At 32.5% G+C, this 26,389-nt stretch overlaps 1 protein-coding gene across 2 annotated transcripts; it reads right to left on the reverse strand.

The window, feature by feature from the left end:
- Positions 1-7,232: 7,232 nt before the first annotated feature.
- On the reverse strand, positions 7,233-15,123 carry LOC139528818 (fucolectin-like). 2 transcript variants are annotated; one of them, XM_071325028.1, is made up of 4 exons: positions 15,014-15,123; positions 12,414-12,683; positions 10,321-10,569; positions 7,233-8,009 (listed from the first exon to the last, which is right to left on the reverse strand). In XM_071325028.1, exons 1-4 carry the CDS (start codon positions 15,057-15,059, stop codon positions 7,993-7,995), a joined length of 582 nt encoding a protein of 193 aa, XP_071181129.1. In that variant the 5' UTR covers positions 15,060-15,123; the 3' UTR covers positions 7,233-7,992. The 2 variants fall into 2 exon arrangements, with proteins under 2 accessions (XP_071181129.1, XP_071181128.1); XM_071325027.1 differs by lacking the exon at positions 7,233-8,009 and adding an exon at positions 8,633-9,168.
- Between the last annotated feature and the right edge of the window lie 11,266 nt (positions 15,124-26,389).

Here is a 26,389-nt window from a genome sequence, read left to right on the forward strand (position 1 = left end):
GTTGTCAATATAATGGAATTAGATGCAACTCCGTACAAGTGGGAGCTTTAGATTGCTACAAAAGCAGGTTCAATCAACCGTTTTCCACATAAGAAAACGGACGTTCCAAGTCAGTTGTTATCCATTCGTTTGATGTGTTTAAGCTTTTGATTTTGATTTTACCACTTGATTAGAGACTTTCCGTTTTTACTTTTCTCAACGTTTTTTTTTTTCGTTGTGATTTCACTTTTTTCTATGATCCCTTTTTTTTTTCTTCAACGTTGACTTGCTTCCAAACTTGACGAGCAACTTAATTTTCTAACATCTGGTCTGTCGAATGCTCAATTTCAAGACTTTGACCGATGATATGTTTCGGATTTTCTCTATCGAACACGTTTTTCTTTATTGACGACATCAAAAGTTCAATGTAGGATAAAAAAAAAAACTTAATTCATATAGTTTTTTCACTGACCCCCCTACACACCTCTGAATTTTATTTAGGAAAAATTGATTGCCCAGTTAGTATATTTATACAATGGATGTGAATTCAACATAAGTTCCAACAATTTTGACACCCCCCCCCCCCCCCCCCCAACCCCCAAACTATTTGAATTAAGTTTTTTATCCTTCGTTGATTTTTTTATGTAGTCCCTTAAGGGTATGACACAAAAGGGTCATAGTCTGATCTACTTAGTAATTTTTCAGCCGACTCATGGTATTTTCATTATTCTCCTTTGAATGTGGACAGTTAAACCATGACCATCAGCAAATATCCTTTTTACGGCTACAGAATATGTATCTTTGAATCTCGTATGATATCTTGGTTAAGAGTCTGGTTCATTTTCAAAAAGATAAAAGTTACAACGTCGTAATACCGTAATGTCATTTCAAAATACTACTGATAGGGGTTTTCTTTAAGTTTGTCATACTAAAGAACATACAATTCTCATTGTTGCGATCCCTAATCTAAATATGTCAGACAAGCAAGTACAAATGTACCTATCTTGTCTTGGTTTAAATTTGTGTATGACATTCATGATAATTTTAAATGAGCAAATGTGTAATGTAGAAAGACAACTTAGAAATGTAGAAAGTCATCCTTCAATATAAAAAAAAAAAACAATTATAAATGTCATGCGTCAGAAGCAAATTTTCTGTCATCAGGAACCCTCAAAGCCGAATATTTTTAAGACATGAATGTATATTCCCCTAATCAGTTGAAGAGCTATATGAAATAAAAGAACATAACAGTAAAGCCAAATAAACCTAAGGTCAACCTTGCGCGAGGGAGTTGAAACATTGGTTTCTTGTATACACCACGCAAAAAGTTTAAAATCAAATGTGATACTGCTTTTTTTAATTCATTTCATTAATTCGGGTATAGGTTTTACTCCTGGGTATCTTAAAATCAACATGTCTTTTAAAACAACATACACATACAAGTTTTTTTCTTGCAAGTTACGTGCAATACAATGTAAAGTGTTTCACGTCCTACTTTGTCAGTGTTTACGGTAAATATTTTGTTTTGGAAGATGCCCATACCAGTTGCACATAAATTGCATGTCATTGGTATACGTTTTGCCGCTTTGAGTCTGCACAGAATAGCTGTTCATATTCGGGTTGCATACAGTGTCATTTCGATTTTATTAAAACGCCATAGAGATAGGTAGATCGTTGATGAGCTCGATAATTCTGGTAGGCCACGTAAAACATCTGCAAGAGATGGCTTTATCATAGTCAGCTGTCGACATCCATTCACTACTGCTAATCGCTTACGCCAAAACGGGGAAATACATGGTCGCGTGAGTCTGCAAACTGTAAATCGTAGACTGCGTTTTGTACATTTACGTCCACGTAACCAGTCTAAAGACCATTGCTAACTCGTAGGCAACGTCCGTCTCGACATCAATGATCACGTGGTCACCGCAACAGGACTTTGTGACAATGACGTCTAGTCCATTGGTTTGACGAGAGCAACATCCTCTTTTAGCATTTTATCGGATGCATGCGTGTATGGCGTCTTCGGATAACAGCTTACAGGGAACAGCAAATCCTTGAAACTATATCGTTTGATGGTTGGGTTTTGACAGTTTGGGGATGCTTTTCATTTGACTGTAAAATGGACCTTACTAGTCTGTCGCGATAACATCATCTGAGATATCGTTGTGACACATTTTGACAATCACAATCTTGCAACTACACCAAAATTCATGGAAGATAATGCTCGGCCACATAAAGCACGGATTGTGTCAAATTGTGCACGTCAGGAGGCAACTGACACTATTCCTTGGTCAGCCATGTCACCAGATATGAGTATATGATGATACTGGTCGACGAATCATCAACACGGTTCAGAATTTACACGAATAATCTTGATTGACAAAGAATTCCTGTTAGTACATTACGACACTAAGTTCAAATCATGAGACGACGTGTGAAGGAATTTTTTCCGGAAACATAGAGGTTACACTCGTAACTGACCTACAATTTTGGAGGATTGCAACACAATTTCATATAGCAGTCCTAAGTATGAAATTGTTCAAATTATTATGGCATATTGTTATTCTATATTAATTTCCAAAATTGATCGCCCTGAATATCATAAAAAACATTTTATTAAAATTAAGTATGTCAATAAAGGCTTTGATTTTGTAAATATTGCCGGTATATTTAACGACCATTCTGTTAAAGAACAAATTCCTGGATATTTTGACAATACTGAGCTACCTCTTATTTGTTATATTTACAAGAAATCTACCCGGAAATTTGTGTTTAATTATGGTCAATTGTGTAAAGATGTTAATATCAGTGAAAATACACCTACTTCATGTAATTGCAGTAATTCCGAATATATTTATGGCCCCATTTCCCATGTTATAACAGGAGATCTTAACATCGTTCAAGACCGAGAGTTAAAATCATTCCTCAGTAAAGGACCTAAATATCGTCCCCCGTCAATTATTAATTGGAATGAGTGTCGTAATATCATCCACGACTCACTCCATACTTACTGTATGAAATGGATAAAACGGGAAAAAGCTGACAAAAAATCTTTGGACTCTTTTTTTAATTCAGTAATGAAGATAGTTGATATACGTATTCAACATTTTAAAGAACATTTTACTATAAACCATTACAACAATAAACCTATTTCTCATATCAAACATAAACTAAAAGAACTAGCAAGGAATTTGTTTTTGTCCCGGCAGATAAAGCTGCTAATAATATTATTATTGTTTGACGTAAATTTTACATTGAGGTTCTGAAAAAGGAAATCACCAATTCACCAACATTCCAACTGACTCCATTTTCAGAAAACGAAATCTGTAACAAACATAAACTTTTAGACACCGATTTACAAGCAGAGCCAAATACAATGAAAGTCCCAACAATGTATTGGCTTCCGAAGCTACACAAAACCCCTTACAAATATAGATTTATTTCGTCTTCAAGCCATTGTTCAACTAATAAATTGTCTATTCTTCTTACCAGCACACTTGGAAAAATTAAAAACCTGATAATAAATTGTTCAAATAAGGCCTTCGAAAATAGTGGAATAAATTACTTTTGGAGTGTCAAGAACTCGTTGGAAGTACTTGATAAATTGCATGCTTATATTGGTGATTTTGAATCTGTTCAAAGTTTTGATTTTTCTACCCTGTATACCACATTACCTCACATTCTCATTAAGAAAAAAATCACACACCTAATTAAATGGGCATTCAAAAAATCAGAATGTGAATATATATGTTCAAACTCTTTTAGGTCATTTTTTAGTAGCAATAAACAAAAAAACTATGTTAATTGGACATGCTTTGATACTATATATGCCCTTGAATTTTTACTAGATAACATTTTTGTTCGCTTTGGGGATTCCGTATATCGTCAGATTATCGGAATTCCAATGGGGACTAACTGTGCACCACTTATTGCGGACCTGTTTTTGTATTGTTATGAGTTACAATTTATGACAAAAATAAGCAAAGACCCATCGAAACAACATCTGATAAACAAATTTAATAATACTTTTAGATATTTGGATGATATTTTGGCTCTCAATAATGACGACTTCAGTATGTATATTAATGAAATTTGTCCTGTTGAACTTACTTTAAATAAAGCTAATACTAACAATGACCACTGCCCTTTTCTCGATCTTGATATCTATATCACTAATGGAAAGCTGAATACTAAAATTTATGATAAAAGGGATGATTTTTCATTTCCTATCGTTAATTATCCGTTTTTAGATGGTGACGTTCCCTTGTCATCATCTTACGGTGTTTATATATCTCAACTTGTACGATTCGCTCGTGTATGTAACAATGTTTTAGATTTTAACGAGAGAAATTTATGTATTACTGAAAAATTATTACACCAGGGTTTTCGATATCACAAACTAGTCAAAACATTTACTAAATCTTATCATCGGTATAAAGACATTATTCGTAAATATAGCTAAACATGCAGACTTTTAATACGTTCGGGTATTTCACATCCAATTTTTTATGGTAATATTCTTTATAAAGCACAAAGGTGTCAGTATTCACCTCAGAAACTTACAAAACCTTTGAATAGACTTATTAAGAAGGGATATAATTACGATACTGTTGTCAAGTCATTAAAGATTGCATATTTTGGCGTTGATATTGAGTCACTGATAAGGTCTTTGCATCGGAACTAAACACATTTATTCTAAAAACAGTTGTTGGCATGACACGGGTTATGTTCTTCTCATATATGTTATGATGGTATGATACTAAACCCCTAACGGGAAGGATTGTGCCTGATGTTCATATGATGAAATCATAATCTTTCAGTCAGTTTAGTTGAAGTCTGGAGCTGGCATGTCAGTTAACTGCTAGTAGTCTGTTGTTATTTATGTATTATTGTCATTTTGTTTATTTTCTTTGGTTACATCTTCTGACATCAGACTCGGATTTCTCTTGAACTGAATTTTAATGTGCGTATTGTTATGCGTTTACTTTACTACATTGGTTAGAGGTATAGGGGGAGGGTTGAGATCTCACAAACATGTTTAACCCCGCCGCATTTTTGCGCCTGTCCCAAGTCAGGAGCCTCTGGCCTTTGTTAGTCTTGTATTATTTTAATTTTAGTTTCTTGTGTACAATTTGGAAATTAGTATGGCGTTCATTATCACTGGACTAGTATATATTTGTTTAGGGGCCAGCTGAAGGACGCCTCCGGGTGCGGGAATTTCTCGCTACATTGAAGACCTGTTGGTGACCCTCTGCTGTTGTTTTTTATTTGGGCGGGTTGTTGTCTCTTTGACACATTCCCCATTTCCATTCTCAATTTTATTGTACTTGAATGTGTTTACAAATTGTCAATCTCAAGTTTTGGAAATAGTCTTGTCTATAGCAAAGATCAAATTTGTCACAAGCTTCAGTATAAATTGAAACAATATCTTTTTTTTTCATTTTACAACCATATGACAAATATGTATAGTCAAAAATTCAATTATGAAAACAGTCATAACTTTCACCTAGTAATTAACACTCTGTACATTATCTAAAATATACACAAATTCAGATATTTCGATTGTAATGAATTCAGTAAAAAAAAAATCTGAAAAAATATAAGGTGTTGCTTAACTTTTGACAAGGTGTATAATTTCAACATTTATAAACGCACAAAATAAATGTGCATCAATAAATCACTACGTTAGCACAACCGATTAATGAAAACAACATTCTGACAATCCTACGAAACATTGGTACATCATTAGCACTGTGTTTTTTTCTATATTGTTGGACAATATTTTTAACGTTATCAACAGGAACCAATATATAACTTCTACAAATTGATTGGCTTGGAATGAAGTAAACAAATTTGGGAGAGAACAGAATATTGGAAATGTATGTAAAGATATTCCCTTTTATTTGACTATTTTTAGTAGAGCTTGGAGCATAAATGATCATCATATAAATTATTATAGATTTTCACGAAACAATATTTTTTTGTAAAAGAACAATAGAGAAAAAGACCATTCGTAACAATTACTTGCATACTTTAGATGTTATTGTTTTCATATCTTTCTAATGTTGCTTTGAAAAATACTTAGAATCCCAGAAGATTTCGTTTCTGAATTATTTCAAAACGGGATATTCTATTTGATGATGTAATTATTCCGTCTTGTAATATTCGTAATGTTTGTGTCAACGCCAAAATCAATGCATTTAGTTTCCCGCTAGACTAATTCGACTGAATAATTTATTTTTATTTTGTAATGCATATATTCTTTTAAAAGACAAATAGGAATCTTATTTTCAATGAAGAAACAAACAATCTACAGTTATTTGAAAATATTAAACTTATCGGATCTTTCTCTGCAATGTGAAAAATGTTTTAAAAACTATTTTCTTCACAAACAAACAAAAAATAAAATCTCTCTATAGATTTATTAATTTCAAAATTACATTTTCTACATAAGGAAATCCGTTTTCGAAGTGGAAAATGTCGTTTTGGCCATTAGTTTAATGTGTTTTAGCTTTTTATTTTGCCTTTAGTTATGAATGTTTCTTGAAGTTCGGTATTTTTGTTATTTTCCTTTTTCCTTGAAGCTTCTTATAGGAGTTGATGCCCTTTAATGAATAGTTTTCCCAGTGGTTTTTTTTTACAAGGGATCGATACGAATAACAATATCTAGTTGTCTTTTTTTTTAATGGGCATTGTTAAGGTTTCATTTGTTTTTTGTATTGGTACTAATCAATTTTCTTTTATTGATCTAGGAATACAAAACAAGATCAATTATCAATTGTATCTTCTATGAAGCGGAAACTGATCAAGCATATGTCATATCTGGTTATCGAGCAATTCCCAACAGCGCTTCCTTCCATCAACTACACTTGGTAAAAGGTAAAGATGAGGAATAAATATTTAATTATTTGACTTTTTTTCTAAAAGGAGAGATGAGGGATGAGGAGGCTGGCCCCTCTTCTTTTTAAGTAGTATATGTGGATTTATATTGTATTTTTATGATTTTTAACTGCTGTCCGATTGTTGTCTTGTCCCTATATATTTTCAAAAATATTATACATTCTATAGACAAAGGTAGCATGAAATGAAATTGAAAAGGTTATGATTTCCCTTTACTCGTTTTAATAGACCGTTTTAAAAAGAATACAATATTTTTGTATTATCTTTCTTCTGCAAGGTTATGATAGATAGTATGTTTACAGAACAGAATATTAATAAACGGACTACTGGCGCTGAAAAACAAACAATACAAATTGTAGAAAGAATATAGAATATTTATTACTAATAATACTACAAGTATATGTACAAAATATGTATATGTGGATATTTGATAGGCCGCAGATAAAATGTTTAACCAGTTCCAGGGAGACAAACAAACCGACAGCCAAAGGATTGAAAAGAGCATATCGGTGTCCCTATGGTAACATAAGTGTCAAAACATCCCTCCTACGTGCAAGAGTGGACTGGACGGAGAACCACCCTCTGTGTACACAGACTTCTGAAAACAACAGTCTCTCCGATTTTTTAAATGCAAACAACCTGAATTACGTGTACTGCGGAGATGACATCTCCCTTCTGATACCAGAAGTTGAGGGGATTCCTCTTGATGACAAGAGTGAACCCTAGGAAATTATTTGATACCCTCCACTAAAGAGCTGGTAGGGTAGAGATATGTGCCAGAGGGGGACAGTTCCAAGTCCGTTTATTGTCTCCCTGAACCGCCCCCTAAAGGATCTGCGACATCCCAGATTTTGCATAACCAAAATATAATCTTTAAATTTAAAGTTAGATTCATAAAAAAATTAAGTATAATTTGAACTATTCTAAAGTTATAAGTCATTCATACACTGCTAATGTCTTATCAGCATTCAAAGGAATAAAAAGTGTTATCAATTAATCTACACTTCTCTCCATATCTTCATGATCTTCTCAGTAAACAAAGTCCATCGAGACATCAACATCTGTCAGATAGCGTGAAGCTTAAAATACAACAAACTGGAACAGCAGTATCGTTCAAATAAATGCATTCGCTACAATAAGATATAACAGATAAGTAGTAATTAAATACTTAAAATAGATTTATTGGGAGGCGTGGCAGGGATTCTTTGTTATAATAAAATGTTTGTATGAAGCTAAACAGATGCTATGTGAGAAAGTTATAACGTGCTTTACACTCTTCAGAACAAAATGCACGTGATAGTAACCATTCTTAACAGAAAGAGGCGTTCCTAATTGTAATACAGTGTAAGCGGACACTTTTGATTTATAATACAAACACATAATCCAAAAGACAACATACGCCAATAGCCTCATTAAATTCAATTATCTGATAAACAATAATTGCTATTATTACCATAAAACTAAAACGTTCTCACTTTGATAAACATACATAAAGGTCTCATTGGCACTCACACCACATCTTCCTATATCTATATAAGATTGTTTTCCTGAATATCAGTTTTAAGCTAGAACAAATAAAATGAACAAGCATGGCTTTTTTGTGTCACAATTTCTCTTAAGAAAAACGGGCAATTTCTTAAAATGCTTTAAATGTTGCTCTCGAAGGTAAATGGACAATATGAATATCTAAATATTATAAGCAGTCATTATAAATAAAACAGATTGGAATAAAACAGATTGAAAACGAAAAATAGCATGATATTGGTTGCATGTTATATTTCTAGAAAAAAAGTTCTACATTACAAAGAAATAGTGGATCAATTCACCTAAAACACGGTTTGAGCAAGACACTATACGTACCGTGTATTAGTATTCATTACATTACACAAGAATTATTTGTTTAAAATGAACAGAATAAAGTAGCATTTGTATCTAATATATTTTTTTGTACTGTTTAAAGTTGTTAGTATAAAAACCGAATAAACAAAAGTTCATTTCGCTTTTTCGAATTTCAAAATCGATGAGGCTCTGGTTACCATCCGTTATTCTATTGAATGAAAAATACATCCTTGTTGTTGTCTTGGAACAAAAAAGACTGAGTTCCATTCGTACATTCACCTTTTAGTGTACAGGTATGTGTGTTCTTTTCATACTCTACAGCAGAACAGGCTGTATTTGTGAAACACATTATTGTACAGTGAATGTGACTGCCTGCTATAGATGTTCCTATGACAGGACCAACATATCCGTACCCGATATGTCCACATGCATAGGCAGTGATTGACAATCCTTAAATAGAAATGTTGATCAATTGTTATTACTATGTAGCGTAATTAAGACAATACGTCTTTCTAAATATCAGAGACCTCTAGGGGATATCAAATACTCCGCTAACATATTCACGGAGGTTTTTGTTGACGTCTATTGGAACATATAAGGTTGTACGTTATCGGGAAGGAATTTTTATTTGGAGCCTAAAGCTCATTTATGATGTAGATCAATTTCCATTGATAATTGCAGTTCGGTGATTTATTAATGTATAAAATATGAATCTGTTAATGTATGATATGAATCTGTAAATGTATTTTATGAATCTTTAAATGCATTTTATGAATCTCTAAATGTATTTTATGAATCTATTAATGTATGATACGAATCTATAAATGTATTTTATGAATCTGCTAATGTATGATACAACTCTGTTAATGTATGATACGAATCTGTTAATGTATAATATATAAATCTGTTAATGTATAATATATAAATCTGTTAATGTATAATATATAAATCTGTTAATGTATAATATATACATCTGTTAATGTATAATATATAAATCTGTTAAGGTATAATATATGAATCTGTTAATGTATGATACGAATTTCTAAATGTATTTTATGAATCCCTAAATATATTTTATGAATCTCTAAATGTATTTTATGAATCTCTAAATGTATTTTATGAATCTATAGATGTACAATATGAATCTTAAAATGGAGATTTGTTGTAAACAATCTTTCAGTTTGGTTACGAATGTCGATTAAAAAGTGAACAAGAAAAGATACTGTCAATTTTATTTACGTGGCGAGTTTAAATACTTCAGACATAAACATGTGATATGGTTAATCTGTTTATGTGATCGGTGAATTTTTTGCCAAACGTCTACTGATTAATATTTCATGCAAATTGAAAACAATGAAATTATGGGTAAACGTCTTATTTAGTTATCATTGGAATCACTACTGGATGTATGTTCCATTCAGTATTTGTACTATAACTGATTTTAACGTTTTAAACGACATCAATCAATAAATCAATCAAGTGCATGCCATCTCAACCTGATTCAATATTTCGATTTCTATCGACCATTCTTTTTATTACATTTATTGATTCAAGATTGAAATCTACTCTTTATTACCAAACGAATGATTTTTTTCTTATTACCTGATTCAATAAAGCTGTTTACCGGATGGCCGTAGACTTCCACTTCACATAATACTAGCTCTTTCGTATCCTTACGTTTAATCCTGACAAACCTCCCTCTTGTGTTAGGAGGGCAGGTTATTGTGTTTCTATGGCTTGATTTGTTCTGATATGGACACAGAAATACATCTCCCTCATCTAAATTGTTCCATTTATTACATGCACATGATGGCATTATAACTTCGACATCAAGGTTTGTCAAATGCTCAGCTAAAAAAATATATAATTTCGAGAGCACATTGATTATTTAACAAGGATTTTTCATATCAAATTATGACTAATGTGAAAAATATCTGCAAAGTAAGGTAAATATTTGGTTCGTTGAGACAAGTATCGAAAATTATTTCATTCGATAAACCGTACCCATTCTTTATGGTTGTTATCTATTATGTTCGATGGGACAGTATCTTTTTTAAGGAAATATTCATTCATACATAATCAACTGACAATTTTCCGCCGAAACTTTATTCACTTCAAAAACATACGATGTGTAAAGCTTACTTTGGTATGTTTGTTTAGGGTATTTATATCGATATGTGATGCTTATTCAGGTAGGTTTTTTTTAGTTATTATATCGATGTGTGTAGTCTACTTAGGTAGGTCTGTTTGGGGGTAATTATATCGATGTGTGTAGCTTACTAAGGTAGTTTTTTGGGGGTAATTATATCGATGTGTGTAGCTTACTAAGGTAGTTTTTTGGGGGTAATTATATCGATGTGTGTAGCTTACTTCGGTAGGTTTTATTTTGGTTACTATTTCGATGTGTGTAGTCTACTAATGTAGTTTTTTTTTTGGAGGTATTATATCGATGTGTGTAGCTTACTTAGGTAGTTTTTTTAGGGTAATTATATCGATGTGTGTAGCTTACTTAGGTAGGTTTTTGGGGGTAATTATATCGATGTGTGTAGCTTACTGAGGTAGGTTTTTATGGGTAATTATATCGATGTGTGTAGCTTACTTAGGTAGGTTTATTTTGGGGTATTATATCGATGTGTATAGCTTACTTAGGTAGGTGTTTTAGGGTAATTATATCGATTTGTGTAGCTTACTGAGGTAGGTTTTTGAGGGTAATTTTATCGATGTGTGTAGCTTACTGAGGTAAGTTTTTGGGGGTAATTTTATCGTTGTGTGTAGCTTACTTAGGTAGGTTTTTTAGGGTAATTTTATCGATGTGTGTAGCTTACTGAGGTAAGTTTTTGGGGGTAATTATATCGATGTGTGTAGCTTACTAAGGTAGGTTTTTGAAGGTAATTATATCGATGTGTGTAGATTACTGAGGTAGTTTTTTTTAAGGGTTATTATATCGATGCAAATCCCTGTATGCTTTCACCCAATTTTGTTTGGTTGGCAAACAACGAATGGTTCGTCGATGCATTTCTTACCAGAGCAGGCAAAAGCTGCAAGGTCATGTCAAGAGAATGTCCACTGTTACTGTATAACGGATGTTTAGGTGCATCCTCCAAACCAGCTTTAGAATGCAAACAAGTATGTATTTGTTCAGACTGTGAGAGAGAAGCTGATTGAGACTGTGCTAAATATATTTTTCATGTCTTGTATCTTTTTATGGTTTCATACTTATTTTTCATTGATGGTAAATAGCAAATTGAAAGGTTTTCTAAAGTCATGTAGACTTTCATTATTACTTTTTTGCATAACCTTCACTATACCAAATTAAATACCTGTACGATGAAGTGATCAACTATTTGATATATGCTGGCCTATGATCTATATTTCCATAATAAATGAGTCAACTCAAGGGTTGGTTTTATATCCATGTAACAATGTCAATGGCGGATTTAGGTAGGCTCGAAATACCCGCCCTCATTATAGTGTTTCCCTCTCCCCCTTTTCTTATTCTGGATTTGCATCTCGGTGGTGTCCTTGAAATCATCTTAAAAATACATATCAGGTTTATCTTTTGAATTAAGATAAACCGGATATGTATTTTCAATATGATTTCTTGTTCAAATTTAACACTAATAAAGTCTCATCTGGTTAAGAAAAAAACGTATTTTTATATAAATACTCATTAAAGGGAAAAAAATTACACTTACGACAACAATCTGTGCGTCCATAAATATTTATCACTTTGATATCATAAACTTTCTGTAGGTCGACAGTCCACCATTGCTGCTGATTGTCGATATAGTTTGTGTGAGCACATAAAAAATCTTCGCCTGCCTGCCGCTTTGAATTCGGCATCACTCTATCAATGGCATAAGAAGGTTCACAACACAGATAATCAATACCCTCGCCAATTTTAGGATCATAAATAGAAGACATCTTTGTAGGTTTCTTTGATGCAATATTTATATCACAAAAGGCTAAAACAAAACAATACAGATTATCCATGTATATACACATTTGTAATACAGGTATACTCATTCAATTTAGTAAAATACAGGTAAACACATTGATAATACACGTGTATGTCACTATACAAATTGGAAATTAGTTGGATGCAGAATCACCCTAGTACAAGTTGGGAATTATTTGGATCCAGAATCCTCCATGAACAAATTGGGAATTATATGAATCCAGAATCCTCCTAGTAGAAATTGGGAATTATTTTGATCCAGAATTATCCTAGTACAAATTGGAATTCTAAAATATACTAGAAGAATTTTGAATCTCCACATAGTATTAAAAGAGAGGCGAAAAATACCAGAGCGATTTCATACTCATAGATCGAAAACAACTAACAATGCCATGACAAAAAAGAATAAGACAAACAGACAAATAATTGTACACAAGACACAACATAAAAAATTTAAAACTAAGCAACACGAACCCTAAAAATAGCTGGGGTCATCTCAGGGGTTATAGAAGGATAAGCATATACTGATCCACATGTGGTACCCGTCGTGTTGCTCATATTATTACAAACCCGGTTAATAGTTTAATTGATTAATAGGATTTTTCAGTGCACTAAATTTCTTGTAAAATCCAGGAGATTTCGAGTAGATTAACAATATTGTCTGCTAAATATATTTTTTAATTTGAGATTTACACTTTATCATGCTTTTGTTAAAAAAATTTTTAAATAAAGTCAACAATAGTTTACCGTTGTTCAACAGTCATAAATCGTTTGAGCGGAAACAACACCGGATTCCAAACTAAAACCGAGGCGAATACATCAACTATAAGAGGAAAAAAACGGAACAACTGAAACACTGAAGAGCAACAAAACCAAACTCCAATGTTTAACACATAGAGCGAAATATTTGATAACAAATGCCATGTTCCTGTCTTTGTACAGGACATTTAAGAAAAATGGTGGGTTCAACCTGGTGATATGGTTATGTTAAAAATACCGCTAAAATGACAACATTACATGACATTAAACGAAATTTTATATAAATTTTTGTTTTCGTTGATTGATATTATCTGAAATATTTTCGATAAAATATTTGTGTTGGTTACATTTTGTAAGAATGTCCTAATGAATTACTCCAAATTGGTCAGATATCGGATTCCGTCCTCCTATTAAACAAATTGTGGTTCGGGTATATTTAGGTCTTTATCGAAAACGCATTTTTTTATAAACAAAAAGTAAACTAAGCGTTAGAGTTTAAAAGGTAAAATGTATGTGAGAAGACAGTTCTTTTGTTATACTGTACTTTCCGAAAGAAAAGAAAAACAAAACTAAACTAAAGAAATCCTCACACTCGTTTTCATACTTAGTCAAAAATATTATTGAAATTCCTTTATATGATAACTGTTTTTTTTAAATACTAAGGCTTTTCTACCTCAGGAATAGATAACCTTAGCTGTATTTTGCAAAACTGCTAGGAATCTGTTGTCCTCAATGCTCATCAACTTCGTACTTAATTTTTCCTTTCTAACTTTTGTTTTATTTGAGCGTCACTGATGGGTCTTTTGAAGACGAAATGTGCGTCGGCGCATATACAAAATTTCGACCTTGGTATCTGCGATGAGTTTATTGTTGGCAAGAACTTTGTTAAATTCTTTTCCAGCACTTATTCGCAAGTAACGATGGCTTTGTTAAAATCAATAATAATGAAGATTCTGAAATAACACGAAAACATTCACACTTTGTCACTGTTTGTACCTGAATAAACCTGTTCATCAGAACTGCTATTCCTGTCTGCTCCAAATCATGAATCAAAATTACCAGCGCTTTGTTTTGACGCCTTTAGTGTCTTTAATTGTTTGATAAAATATTTACGTGATTTACGATTGACTGTTTGAAAGTTTAATACACATCAATTGGAGGTAATGTCTGTAAATCTATTACAAAATATTATGTAGATACAACAACAGTTTTGACTTTCTAATTCACTAATGACTTACATCGAATATCAATTGACAGAATCAAACAAATCAAAACCAATTCTAGTTTTTAGAATTCCAAATTTTCTCTAATCTACAAACGCACTTTCTTTGATTGAAATTGTAATTCTGTTCTGATCATTGTAAGTAAACAGTTTATAGCTAACACAATTCTAAAATTATAGTAGAGACATTTCTGAACCTTTTAAAATGGCGTTGTCAGTTTATTTTCGATTAATGAATTTTAATATTCCTCTGGTATTAGTTTGCACCCCTTTTATAATGTTAAGAAAACACAACTTTGAAATGTAAACAGAGTTATCCTACAATATACATGTACATCAATAAAATAATACATTACCACAGCAGATTAATAAACACATCAATCCTACAAGATACATGTACATTATCAGCTCTGTGTTTTTCTTTATTGTGGGAAATGTTTTCGACGTTAACACAAGACCATTTATAACTTCTTTATCTTGATTGGTTGTGAATGAAGTTGACGAGTTTAATGAAGAAGAAATGTTGGAAATGCATTTTTAAATATTCTCTTTTATTAGACAATTTTGAGTAGAGCTTGATGAATAAATGATCACTTTATAATTTATCATTGATTTGCTGGAAACACTATCTGTTGTCAAAGAACAAAATGGAGAACAAAACCTTCCGTAACACGCACCTGCATATTTAAGTATAATTGTTTTTATAACTGTCTAAAGTTTATCTGGAAATAAATCTAATTATTTTACAAATAGATTTAGATTTTGAATTATTTGAACAGAATTTCTTTTTAGTGAAATCGATATCGTAAACTTATATCACCACTGATTTCCACTATCAGTCTTTCTTAAATTTGAACTATTGAAAAAATTGTGCAGAATTGATCTTCGAACAGAACTAATTGGTATGAGTAAAGTTTTATCCTGTCCTGTACTATAGACAAAAAATCACATAAACATTTCATTGCATATAAGAAAATAATCATTACTGGAAGTTAACCAATCAAATATTCACCTCATTATTGTCCTGCATACAAGCTTTAGTAACCATATTAATGTAACCACAAGTTTACAAATGTATTCAATAGAAACACAAAATACAAATATATTGGTGCTTTGAACAAGATATATGGTTTACTGCAATGAAATGTAGTATTACCTGTCCAACTGTCAAATTGATGTGAATATTTTTTTTTATGCAATCGGATATGACGTACTATGATTATGTAGGTATAACACCAAAAGTACTTTCATATTCCATAGTACAAATAAAACATACAAAACCAGGTTCAATCCACCATTTTCTACATTTGAAAATGCCTGTACCAAGTCAGGAATATGACAGTTGTTGTCCATTCGTTTGATGTGTTTTATCCTTTGAGTTTGCCATTCAATTAGGGACTTTCCGTTTTGAATTTTCCTCGGAGTTCAGTATTTTTGTGATTTTACTTTTTGATGACAGAATTTTTGGTTTTGGCCTTTTTTTTAATAATAGGCTTATCGTGTCCATCTTTAAAAAATGTAAGTATCGCAAGTTTGTATTTATGTTTTTCCGGGGGGAAAAAAGGTTGACTGAAAAAATTATTTTGTTTTTCAAAGTTTATATCGGCAGTTATCAAAGATAAAAGGAATCCGTGAAGAAACAAACAATATTCTACACATTTAGGTCGAGTAAACGAAAGAGCACTTGATTTTATTATCTAAACATTCAAGTCAGCTACGTAATTTGTTAAAACAAATATTATGTTCAAAGGCTTTTCTGCTTTTTCTTTTAGGTCTACACATGTGATTTATGTCTTCGTTTATTAAACCAATTGAAATTGACCTACTAGAATGGTTTTAAATTGTTTCGAAAATCTAAACATTTCCTTTTTGTGACACTTTGACATGTCATGTATACAATTACAGTTTGTGATAACATTTTGTAAGGCAATTCGAAGTTAGCTCTATAGATGTATTACTGTTAATTTCAACACGTTTTATGACAAACCACTCTACCAATCAAAATGATTTTTTAACAATGTTTTAAGAAATGATTTTACTTGTATTCATGTAGTAGTTGCGAAACATTAAATGCTTTACAAGTGCGATGTTTTGTTGTAAAAAGTCAATAATTATGTAGATATAGGAAGATGTGGTGTGAGTGCCAATGAGACAACTCTCCATCCAAATAACAATTTATAAAAGTAAACCATTATAGGTCAATGTACGGCCTTCAACACGGAGCCTTGGCTCACACCGAACAAAAGCTTAAGGCTATAAAGGACCCCAACAAATTACTAGTGTAAACCCATTCAAATGGGAAAACCAACGTGCATGAATGTTAACGGTTACTAAAATGACCTTTAACTGGACATTGGACGAGTTCATATTATCTTTTTTCAATGAAACTAAAGGTATGAAAGATACGAATTGTCACTTCACATATTTTCCCCGAATTGTCAAAATATACAGTACATAAATATTTGTTGCTAGCCTATATTTGAGGGGACAAAATAAAGTTTACAAATAAGACGTTTCATATCGTTAATCTAGTCATAATCGAAGCAAAAAGGCGAAATACATTTTAGGCACGGCAAAATCATTTTTCAGTCCTTAAATAAATTAGTCAGTAAAACGAGTCAAAGTAAATCCTTTTTTAAGACTTCAAAAGTCAATAATTTCGTTTTAAAGTAAATTTTATCTACCTCACCAATGTTGTTAGGCACTATAGGCATTAATCCTAAGTTTGAATTCGACTGAAAAAAGGGCCATAGTTTATTCCTCATCGAGCCTATATATAGAGTTGTAGAAATTTTAATAACATATTTATAAAAAGGATAACAGAAATCGTTAAAAAAACTTTTAAAAAATATATTGACTAGTTATGAATACATGACTGCTCAGACTAAAATCTATAGAATTAGACATATTCAAGATATTTGTTGTTGCAATAATAAGCAAAATCCATACCGCTGAGTCAGGTATAAAAGGTCCCAATATGAAGAAATGAGAAAAAAGAGGTTTAAAAAGGGCATGTTGTCGATTACTGTTATGTTAAGTCTGTTTGATGGATCACGTACGTTGACGTTAACATCCATTGGTTAGACAGTTATTACACACAAAACATTGGAGGGTACAAACATAACACATGTTACATCTACAGACCAGCAAAACCGTTTAACCTTGCAACATTATAAATAACTAGTAATCTGATGTTATTTATGTATTATTGTCATTTTTTTTTAATTTTCTTTGGTTACATCTTCTGATATCAGACTCGGACTTCTCTTGAACTGAATCTTAATGTGTGTATTATTATGCGTTTATTTTTCTGCATTGGCTAGAGGTATAGGGGGAGGGTTGAGATCTCATAAATATGTTTAACCCCGCCGCACTTTTGCGTCTGTCCCAAGTCAGGAGCCTCTGGCCTTTGTTAGTCTTGTATTATTTTTAATTTTAGTTTCTTGTGTACAATTTGGAGTTTAGTATGGCGTTCATTATCACTGAACTGGTACATATATTTGTGTAGGGGCCAGCTGAAGGACGCCTCCGGGTGCGGGAATTTCTCGCTGCATTGAAGACCTGTTGGTGCCCTTCTGCTGTTGTCTTCTCTATGGTCGGGTTGTTGTCTCTTTGGTTGAAGCAGTAACGGATTGTGATATACTCAAATTGGTGACAAATGTTAGAATTTTAAAAGCGCACAACTGCAGTACTCCTCTGTACTTATGAAGAAAGGAACTAAACGGAATAAAATGAATTAAAACTTAAGATAACCAAATGTAGCTGCATTCGCTCCTTTGCTTTCCATTTACTTCTTTAGAATGATTTGTAAACAACACATGATTAAGTAATAGAACAAAAGAACCAATTGGATGATGCTGACCAATTAGGGTTTAACGTCCAGTGACAAATATCATATGCATATGAGAACGATAACACGTTATATGTACCCGGTGTTGTATTAGACAGACACTTTCAGTCGGATTTCAGAACGTGCTACTTTGAACAGACACAAACATTAAGGCTAATTGACAACGTTAATAATAAAGTCTTGCATATTCGAGCTACATTGAAGTGACACACCTTTCAATAAAATGCAAAATAAGTCAAAATAAAAATGCTCATACTAGAAGAATACTGTTGCACCGTATTGTCCTTTTTTTACTCAAGTACATCTCATTCTTAACCTTTCCAATGGGAAATCATAACTGACACGATTTTAATTGTCCAACCCATTAACAGACTTTATTCCCCCTAATATTAACTAAAACGTGGTATTACTCACGTTATATTACAATTATGAAATATTTACTAATGTCAATTTTTAGAACCAAAGTACTATTTTGTGTCCTTTAAATGAAATCTAAAATTGTTTGCTTCGCCGTTTATTAAAAAAAAGTTGCTATGCGTATAAGCATAAATACCACATATTTGCGCGACGCATTTTAGTTTTATTGAAATTTGCGCAGACTTTGAAATGTTTTTACAGGTGGAAAATGTTCTATGATAGAAATCATTTTGTCAGACACTTTTCTTTTTTTGATTTGATTCTTATAATATGCCAAAAATCTAAAATTGAGAATGGAAATGGGGAATGTGTCAAAGAGACAACAACCCGACCATAGAGAAGACAACAGCAGAAGGGCACCAACAGGTCTTCAATGCAGCGAGAAATTATCGCACCCGGAGGCGTCCTTCAGCTGGCCCCTACACAAATATATATACCAGTTCAGTGGTAATGAACGCCATACTAAACTCCAATGTACACAAGAAACTAAAATTAAAAATAATTCAAGACTAACAAAGGCCAGAATAATATTACTAGCAGCTTTATCGGCCGGGACAAAAACAAATTCCTTGGCTAGTTCGATTAGTTTATGTTTGATACGCGAAATAGGTTTATTGTGGTTATTGTTAAGAGTAAAATGTTCTTTAAAATGTTGAATACGTATATCAACTATGTTCATTACTGAATCAAAAAAAGAGTCCAAAGATTTTTTGTCAGCTTTTTCCCGTTTTATCCATTTCAAACAGTAAGTACTGAGTGAGTCGTGGATGATATTACGACACTCATTCCAATTAATAATTGACGGGGGACGGTATTTAGGTCCTTTACTGAGGAATGATTAATACTCTCGGTCTTGAACGATGTTAATATCTCCTGTTATAACATGGGAAATGTGTCCATAAATGTATTCGGAATTACTGCAATTACATGAAGTAGGTGTATTTTCACTGTAATTACACCTAATGTAAGAATCCGGGGTTTTGATTGGTTAAAAGCCAGTGTATTTTTCACCAATTTACTGTTATCAAATGAATATCGTTCATTTTTAACACCGCCGGGGTATTTACTAAAAGGATATGCCTTTTTTATCCTCTCTGCCGTGGTATTTGCCAAAAAAATACTCTATCCGACTGGACGCTTGTAACGTCACGATCATCAATGCGTTTTAGTACATTAACATTCGGTGTAATTAAACAGATATATCATGTTATTGAGGGGTATTTGCGAAAAATACCAGTCTTGAGAATGAATTTCCCTCGCCTTACGGCTCGTGAAATTTAACATTCTCTCGACTGGTATATTTCGCAAATACCCCTCCTTACCATGATAAATCTGTTCAATATTAACATATTTACACAATTGGCTATAACTAAATACAAATTTCCGGGTATATTTCTTGTAAATATAACAAATAAGAGGGAGCTCAGTATTATCAAAATATCCAGGAATTTGTTCTTTAACTGAATGGTCGTTAAAAATACCGGCAATATTTACAAAATCAAAACCTTTATTGACATACTTTATTTTAATAAGATGTTTTTTATGATCTTCAGGGCGATCAATTTTGGGAAACAGTTTAGGATAACAATATGCCTTTATAAATTGAACGATTTCATACTTAGGACTGTTATATGAAATTGTGTTGCAATCCTCTAAAATTTTATTTAACTTATTAATCGGTAATGAACAGATCTATGTTAACAGATAATGTCTGCCGTTGTTTTTTTAAATAGAAATTAGGTCCGAAATATTGGTATGATTAGTCCGAAATTTTCTTTGATTGCGATTTTGTCTACGACCATGAGAACGGTTTTTTCGAACAGTTTAAGAAACTATATCCAAAATGTTAACAGAATCGGTTCTTGGCATATTGCCAATTCCCATGATATTATCATTAAGACCGAGAGGGTAGACTGTCTGTAATTTTTAATCCAATTTAATTCAATTATTTTCCGTGATCGTACAAACTTTGAATGAGATTCACCAGGCTGCTTATTTACTACTTTCAAAGGTTGAACTGCTAAATATTTAATAGGATGATTGTGCTTCTTAAGGTGTTGATAAATGATACTTTTGAATTTATTGGGTCTTTTAAAACGATATAGATGTTCTTGAGTGCGTTTAGATAAATATCGCCCAGTTTCACCTACGTACTGAATACCACATCCCGGTTTGTTTCATGTGAGTATATAAATAATACTGTTTGTTTTTCAAGTTATATCAGTTTCAAATTTTAAAGAAAATGTGCGACAATTAAACGCAGACCTTACCGTATTGTTGGTGGAAAGACGGGGACATGTAAGTCATCTTTTGGCATGACACTTATCGATAGATGGGTAACCACGATTTTTATTGTTAAAAATGTTAGCGATGGTAGTATTTTTAGATAAGCGATTTTGAAGATTGAGACGTGTAGATACCCTTTGAACGAGTTTAGTATTTTATATTTTTCCATTTCTAAGCTTCATATTTGTTTTTTGTTTGTGAATTATATTAGAAAGGAGCAAAGACTGGCGTCCAGAATATGAACCAGCATACAATAAATTAAATTATGTAAAAATGATAAATCTGTTATTTGACAGAGTTTAACAATAAATTGTGCGTTTTACTCTTAACAGACGTTTAACAGACCAACCGCCGATATAGCCGCATACTCATTATAGATTTACCGACCAATCTCTCGGTTAGCCGAGTGTCGGCCGTGTATCAGTTAAGTAAGCATGTAAATGTTCAACTGCAATAACTAGCTGGTAAGTATAGCGGTTGAAAAAACATATAAATGTTCTGTTGTAATAACTAGCTTGTAAGTATAACGGTTAAGAAAAGATGTAAATGTTCCATTAAAATAACCAGCAGGTGAGTAAAGCGGTTAAGTATACATGTTAGTGTTCAAATACTATAGCCAGCCGGTAAGTATATCAATTAGGCAAGTCATTTTAATGACCAGCTGGTTAGTGCATCAATTTGAGTAAATTAGTGAATAATCCATTGTTATGATTATCTAGTTAGTATATCGATGTTACTCAAAATGTAAACGTTACGCCTCATATGACAACTTGAGTAGTAAATTGATTTAATAAACATGTGAACATTACACATGTGACGAATAGTTTGTTAGTGTAACTACGATTTATAAAATATACATGTGAACATATTCATTGAATACCATGATATCTTCGAACTCGTTTGAAATAATTAATCTCATTTGCCTCTATTGTTGATTCATTTTTATTTTGTACCAATGACTTGCCATCTATCTACGGCTCAAAATTGAGTTTTTCTTTGAAAATGCGCATCTAATGAAGTAACGTTGATAATCCTTTAATATGTTCTTGGCGTTATAAATGATGTAGAGATGACTCACACACCTATGTCCTATTGAATGAAAAATACATCCTTGTTGCTGTCTGAGAACAAAGATGACTGAGTTAGTCCTGGTATCTATGATGAGTTTATTTCCACCTGTACATTCCCCCTTTAGAGAACACACATTTGTTTTCTTGTCATACTCTGCAGCAGTACATGATGTATTTGTGATGCATTTTCGTGTACACCGAATGTCATTTTGCATTACAGACGTTTCTATGACAGGACCTTTACATCCGTACCCAATTTTTCCACATGCATATGCAGTATTAGTGCTTGAGAGACCTTTAAAAAATATAAAACATATGTTCATTGTACTTATAGAGGATTGATAGTGGCTTTTCTTAAAGCAGGATACTGCATGCGATGCTAGCTGCCTCTGTTGTATACAAGTTGCAGAGCCAATCAGGGACACGGCCTTATAATTGATATAACCCAAGATTGTTGATTGCCAACGGATTCTGAATAAAGTAAATGATGAAAGAGTAGAGACCAGTGTCTAAAAGATAGACATAACAATAAGCCACGTTTATCAGTCTTCATACCAATACAATTTTTTTTCGCTACCACTTAATTTTCTTTCTAAACTTTAGTTACACGTAGATATAAGACTATTTTTGAAAGTCTTATAAAATCCTAGTTAATTTTTCATATTTGTTATTAATTTAATTTTGAATGTAACACGTCTTCTGATTGGCTGGCGTCGTTTTGTTTATCAGCTAATAGACATAATTTTGTCATGTGACCATGTCGTCATCAACGTTTTTTCATGATTTATTCCGGTTTGAAATGGAATTAAGAATTAAATTATAAGAAATGACTGTAACATTTTTTCTGCTATTCAAAATAACATCAAAAATGTGGTGCACACTTTAAGTAAACCGATACGCAGGTCATTCAGTGTGCACCACATTTTTGATGATATTTCTTCATAGACAGAAAAAGTGTTACAGTCATTCCTTAAAGAGAAAAAAAGATTCCAGTGTTAGATATACGTGATATTAAGACACCCGAATGAACATTCAAGCTCAAAAGTGAAACATGAACTGACAACGTCATGGATGAATGAGAATATGACATAAAGATAAACCATTCTAAACAAAACCCAAAATAGAAAATGAAAGACTGAGCAACATGCATCCCAAACAAAACGAGGGGTGAGGGAGTGGGTGATCTCATGTGCTCCGTGAGAGTAAGCATAATCTGCTTCACATTTTGCACCTTTAGGTTGCTTGTGGTAGTACAAGCTGTGTTATAATTCTAAATCTAATAGGTCAAATTCGAGAAAACCGGATGGGATTGTAGTAACGACATCATCTGTTCCTAATGTCATAACTACAATCCACTTCCCTTTTCACCACGAATGGTACCTTCCAAATTAGACTATTTACCTGGTTTGCAATAAAATGAGCATCACCACGGGTGCCACATGTGGAGCAGGATATGCATACCCTTCCGGAGCACCTGAGATCACTCCCAGATTTGGTGGGGTTCGTGTTGCTTGGTCTTTAGTTTTCTATATAGTGTCTTGTGTACTAATGTTTGTCTGTTAGTCTTCTTTGTTTTGGCCATGGCGTTGTCAGTTTGATTTCGGTCTGTGAGTTTGACTGTTCCTCTGGTGTCTTTCGCCCCTTTTAGTCAAGTATTTATACATCATTCGTTTTCATGTGTTTGTCTTTAAGTGGTTACCATAACATCGTTATAACAACCAATAGTTGTCACAATTCCAGTTTTATAATTCATTCTGTTTTTAATTTGTCTTTGTAAATATTAATAATGAGTATTTTGTTCTGGATTGTAAACTAGTTTTTGATGTTGTTCGCTCTTTTAAAAAAGTTTGTTTTGGCAGACGTCTTTTTGTCATTGCCAGGCTTTTATTGATATCTGCTATTTTCCGTGTCAATTAGGACCCACGTTACTAAGAAGTGCTTAATGAATCACACTTGTGTGACAACTTTAGTCAAAAGTATTGATTATGGAAGTTTTATTTGACAGAGCAGTTTGAAATTTACCAGTTTAAAAAACCACGTGAGTCGACGATTGGTCAATCCAAACGCGAATCACCATAGGTAAGATAGAATAAATGGTATACCTTTTTACTAAAATTTATTAAAATTTTACCAACCATTAGTTGACGAAATTTTGCATTCGAAGAAAAATTAATCAGATTTCTCTGACTTTTTCACCAAATGTTCGTGCATACAAATATTTTGATGAAAATTTGTTAGTTTAATATAACATTCTGTACCAAAATAGTTTGCATATTGTTGGGCTATTCTATGTTATTATTCTAAGTATTTCAGATCAAGTTTACGAAAAAAAGAGGTTATGAGTGGTACAGGTCAGCACAACTATCTCAGGACTAATCCACTCTTCATCCCACAGCGTAAGAGTGACTTTTGCAGCACTTTTGTGTGATCGTCAAGGAATCAAGTCGGAAAAGTTCAATACAGACATACATGTAACTGTTCCTTTGTCATCAATAACAAGGAACTATAAAATGTATTTGCATTCCTCAATATTCTGCGTCAAACGATAATCAGAAACGGAAGAGTTTCTCAAACAGAATGCTTAGCTTTTGAACACACAAATTGAAATTAAAAAAACATATTTTTAGAGGAATACGCTTAGATTACAGACATATATTATTACAACAAGATAACACAACAGACAACATATACATGTTTACCTTTTAAGAGACGGGTTTAAGCCAAACATAAAATTGGCGCACCCTTACTACCAGTATGAAAGATTACTTAATAAATACAGACATTAGAAAAGAAATGGAGGCTGACATGAATTGTGTCGAAAATAATTAACTGGGTAGGAAGGAAATCATTTGAATGTTCAACGAATAACTAATTTTCAATAGGCTTTAGATACAGAGATTGGCAAAACCGAGAAATCAAATATCCACGAATATGCAGATGTGCAGCAATCCACGAAAACGAATGAATCCACTAATTAAAGAGGAGACAGGAAACAGGAGGTTGCAAGTCTTTAAATGGAATTGGTGAACAAATCTTTGCTTAGAATGATGAATATCTGGCATTAAACATCGAATAAAGACAGGCGAAGATAAGCTATTTCATCAGCCCCTCAGCAGACGACCTCTGATGGGTATCTAACATGTCTAAAGTGATGAAAAAGAGCACTTCAAAAAATACTCCAAAGTAAAAACGTTGTAACGTTTCACTATGAATGGTTAACTCTAGTTGTTATATACGGATGTATCAGATGGTGCATTGGCTATAGGACAATCAACGCAATAACCAGCAAAGATTTGTATCATCTACCAAATGTCGAAGATTGTTTAGACATCTTAGCGGATGCGAGTGTATTTCTTACATTGGACCTTTAGAGTGTCATATCTAACGTGTTACTCATATGCAATACATTAATTGGTTAAATCTAGTGATATACACTCGTCCTTTTTCAATAACAACCAAGAGGTATCGAACAATCAAAATAACAAATATAAATACCTGTCTGAAGTAGACTGTTTATTGGATTTCCATATATTTCTATTTCACAAATAACCAATGTTTCTGTATCACGGCGTTTGATCCGGATGAATCTCCCTCTGGTGTTAGGAGGGCAATTTATGACTTCAACATCAAAATTTACTAGATGGTTAGCTGATTACAAATAAGAAATGAATCCTATTAGTTATGTGCATTAATTGTATTACTGTTAGTTCAGAAGTTATTGCGATGTTTTTATAAATGCTAGTAGTACAACTGGTTTACTCGAATTATGATATATGATACATATATATATATATTTACATGTCATAAAATCGTAATAATAAATATTGCATTTCTGTTCTTTTTTTCCTAAAAACATATTAAATAAAAACAATGATTTTCAGTATAGTATATCATCGCTTAAAAGTTAAAGTAAAATAATTTTAACCAGTAGTAAGTGAAATGTGAAATGATGTTCGTTCCTTATATATCTTTAATTTGGGGTTTTTTTTCTTTTTTTATCTGAGATTTATGTCGTCCCTTTTTGGTACTGTGTTTCATACAAACAAAATTAACATAACCAGATGAATAAAAATACGGCATACACATGCTTGCATCCTAGTTTTGTTCAT

Source organism: Mytilus edulis, chromosome 6 (genome assembly GCF_963676685.1).
Source record: "Mytilus edulis chromosome 6, xbMytEdul2.2, whole genome shotgun sequence".
In the NCBI taxonomy this organism is placed as follows: Eukaryota; Metazoa; Mollusca; class Bivalvia; order Mytilida; family Mytilidae; genus Mytilus; species Mytilus edulis.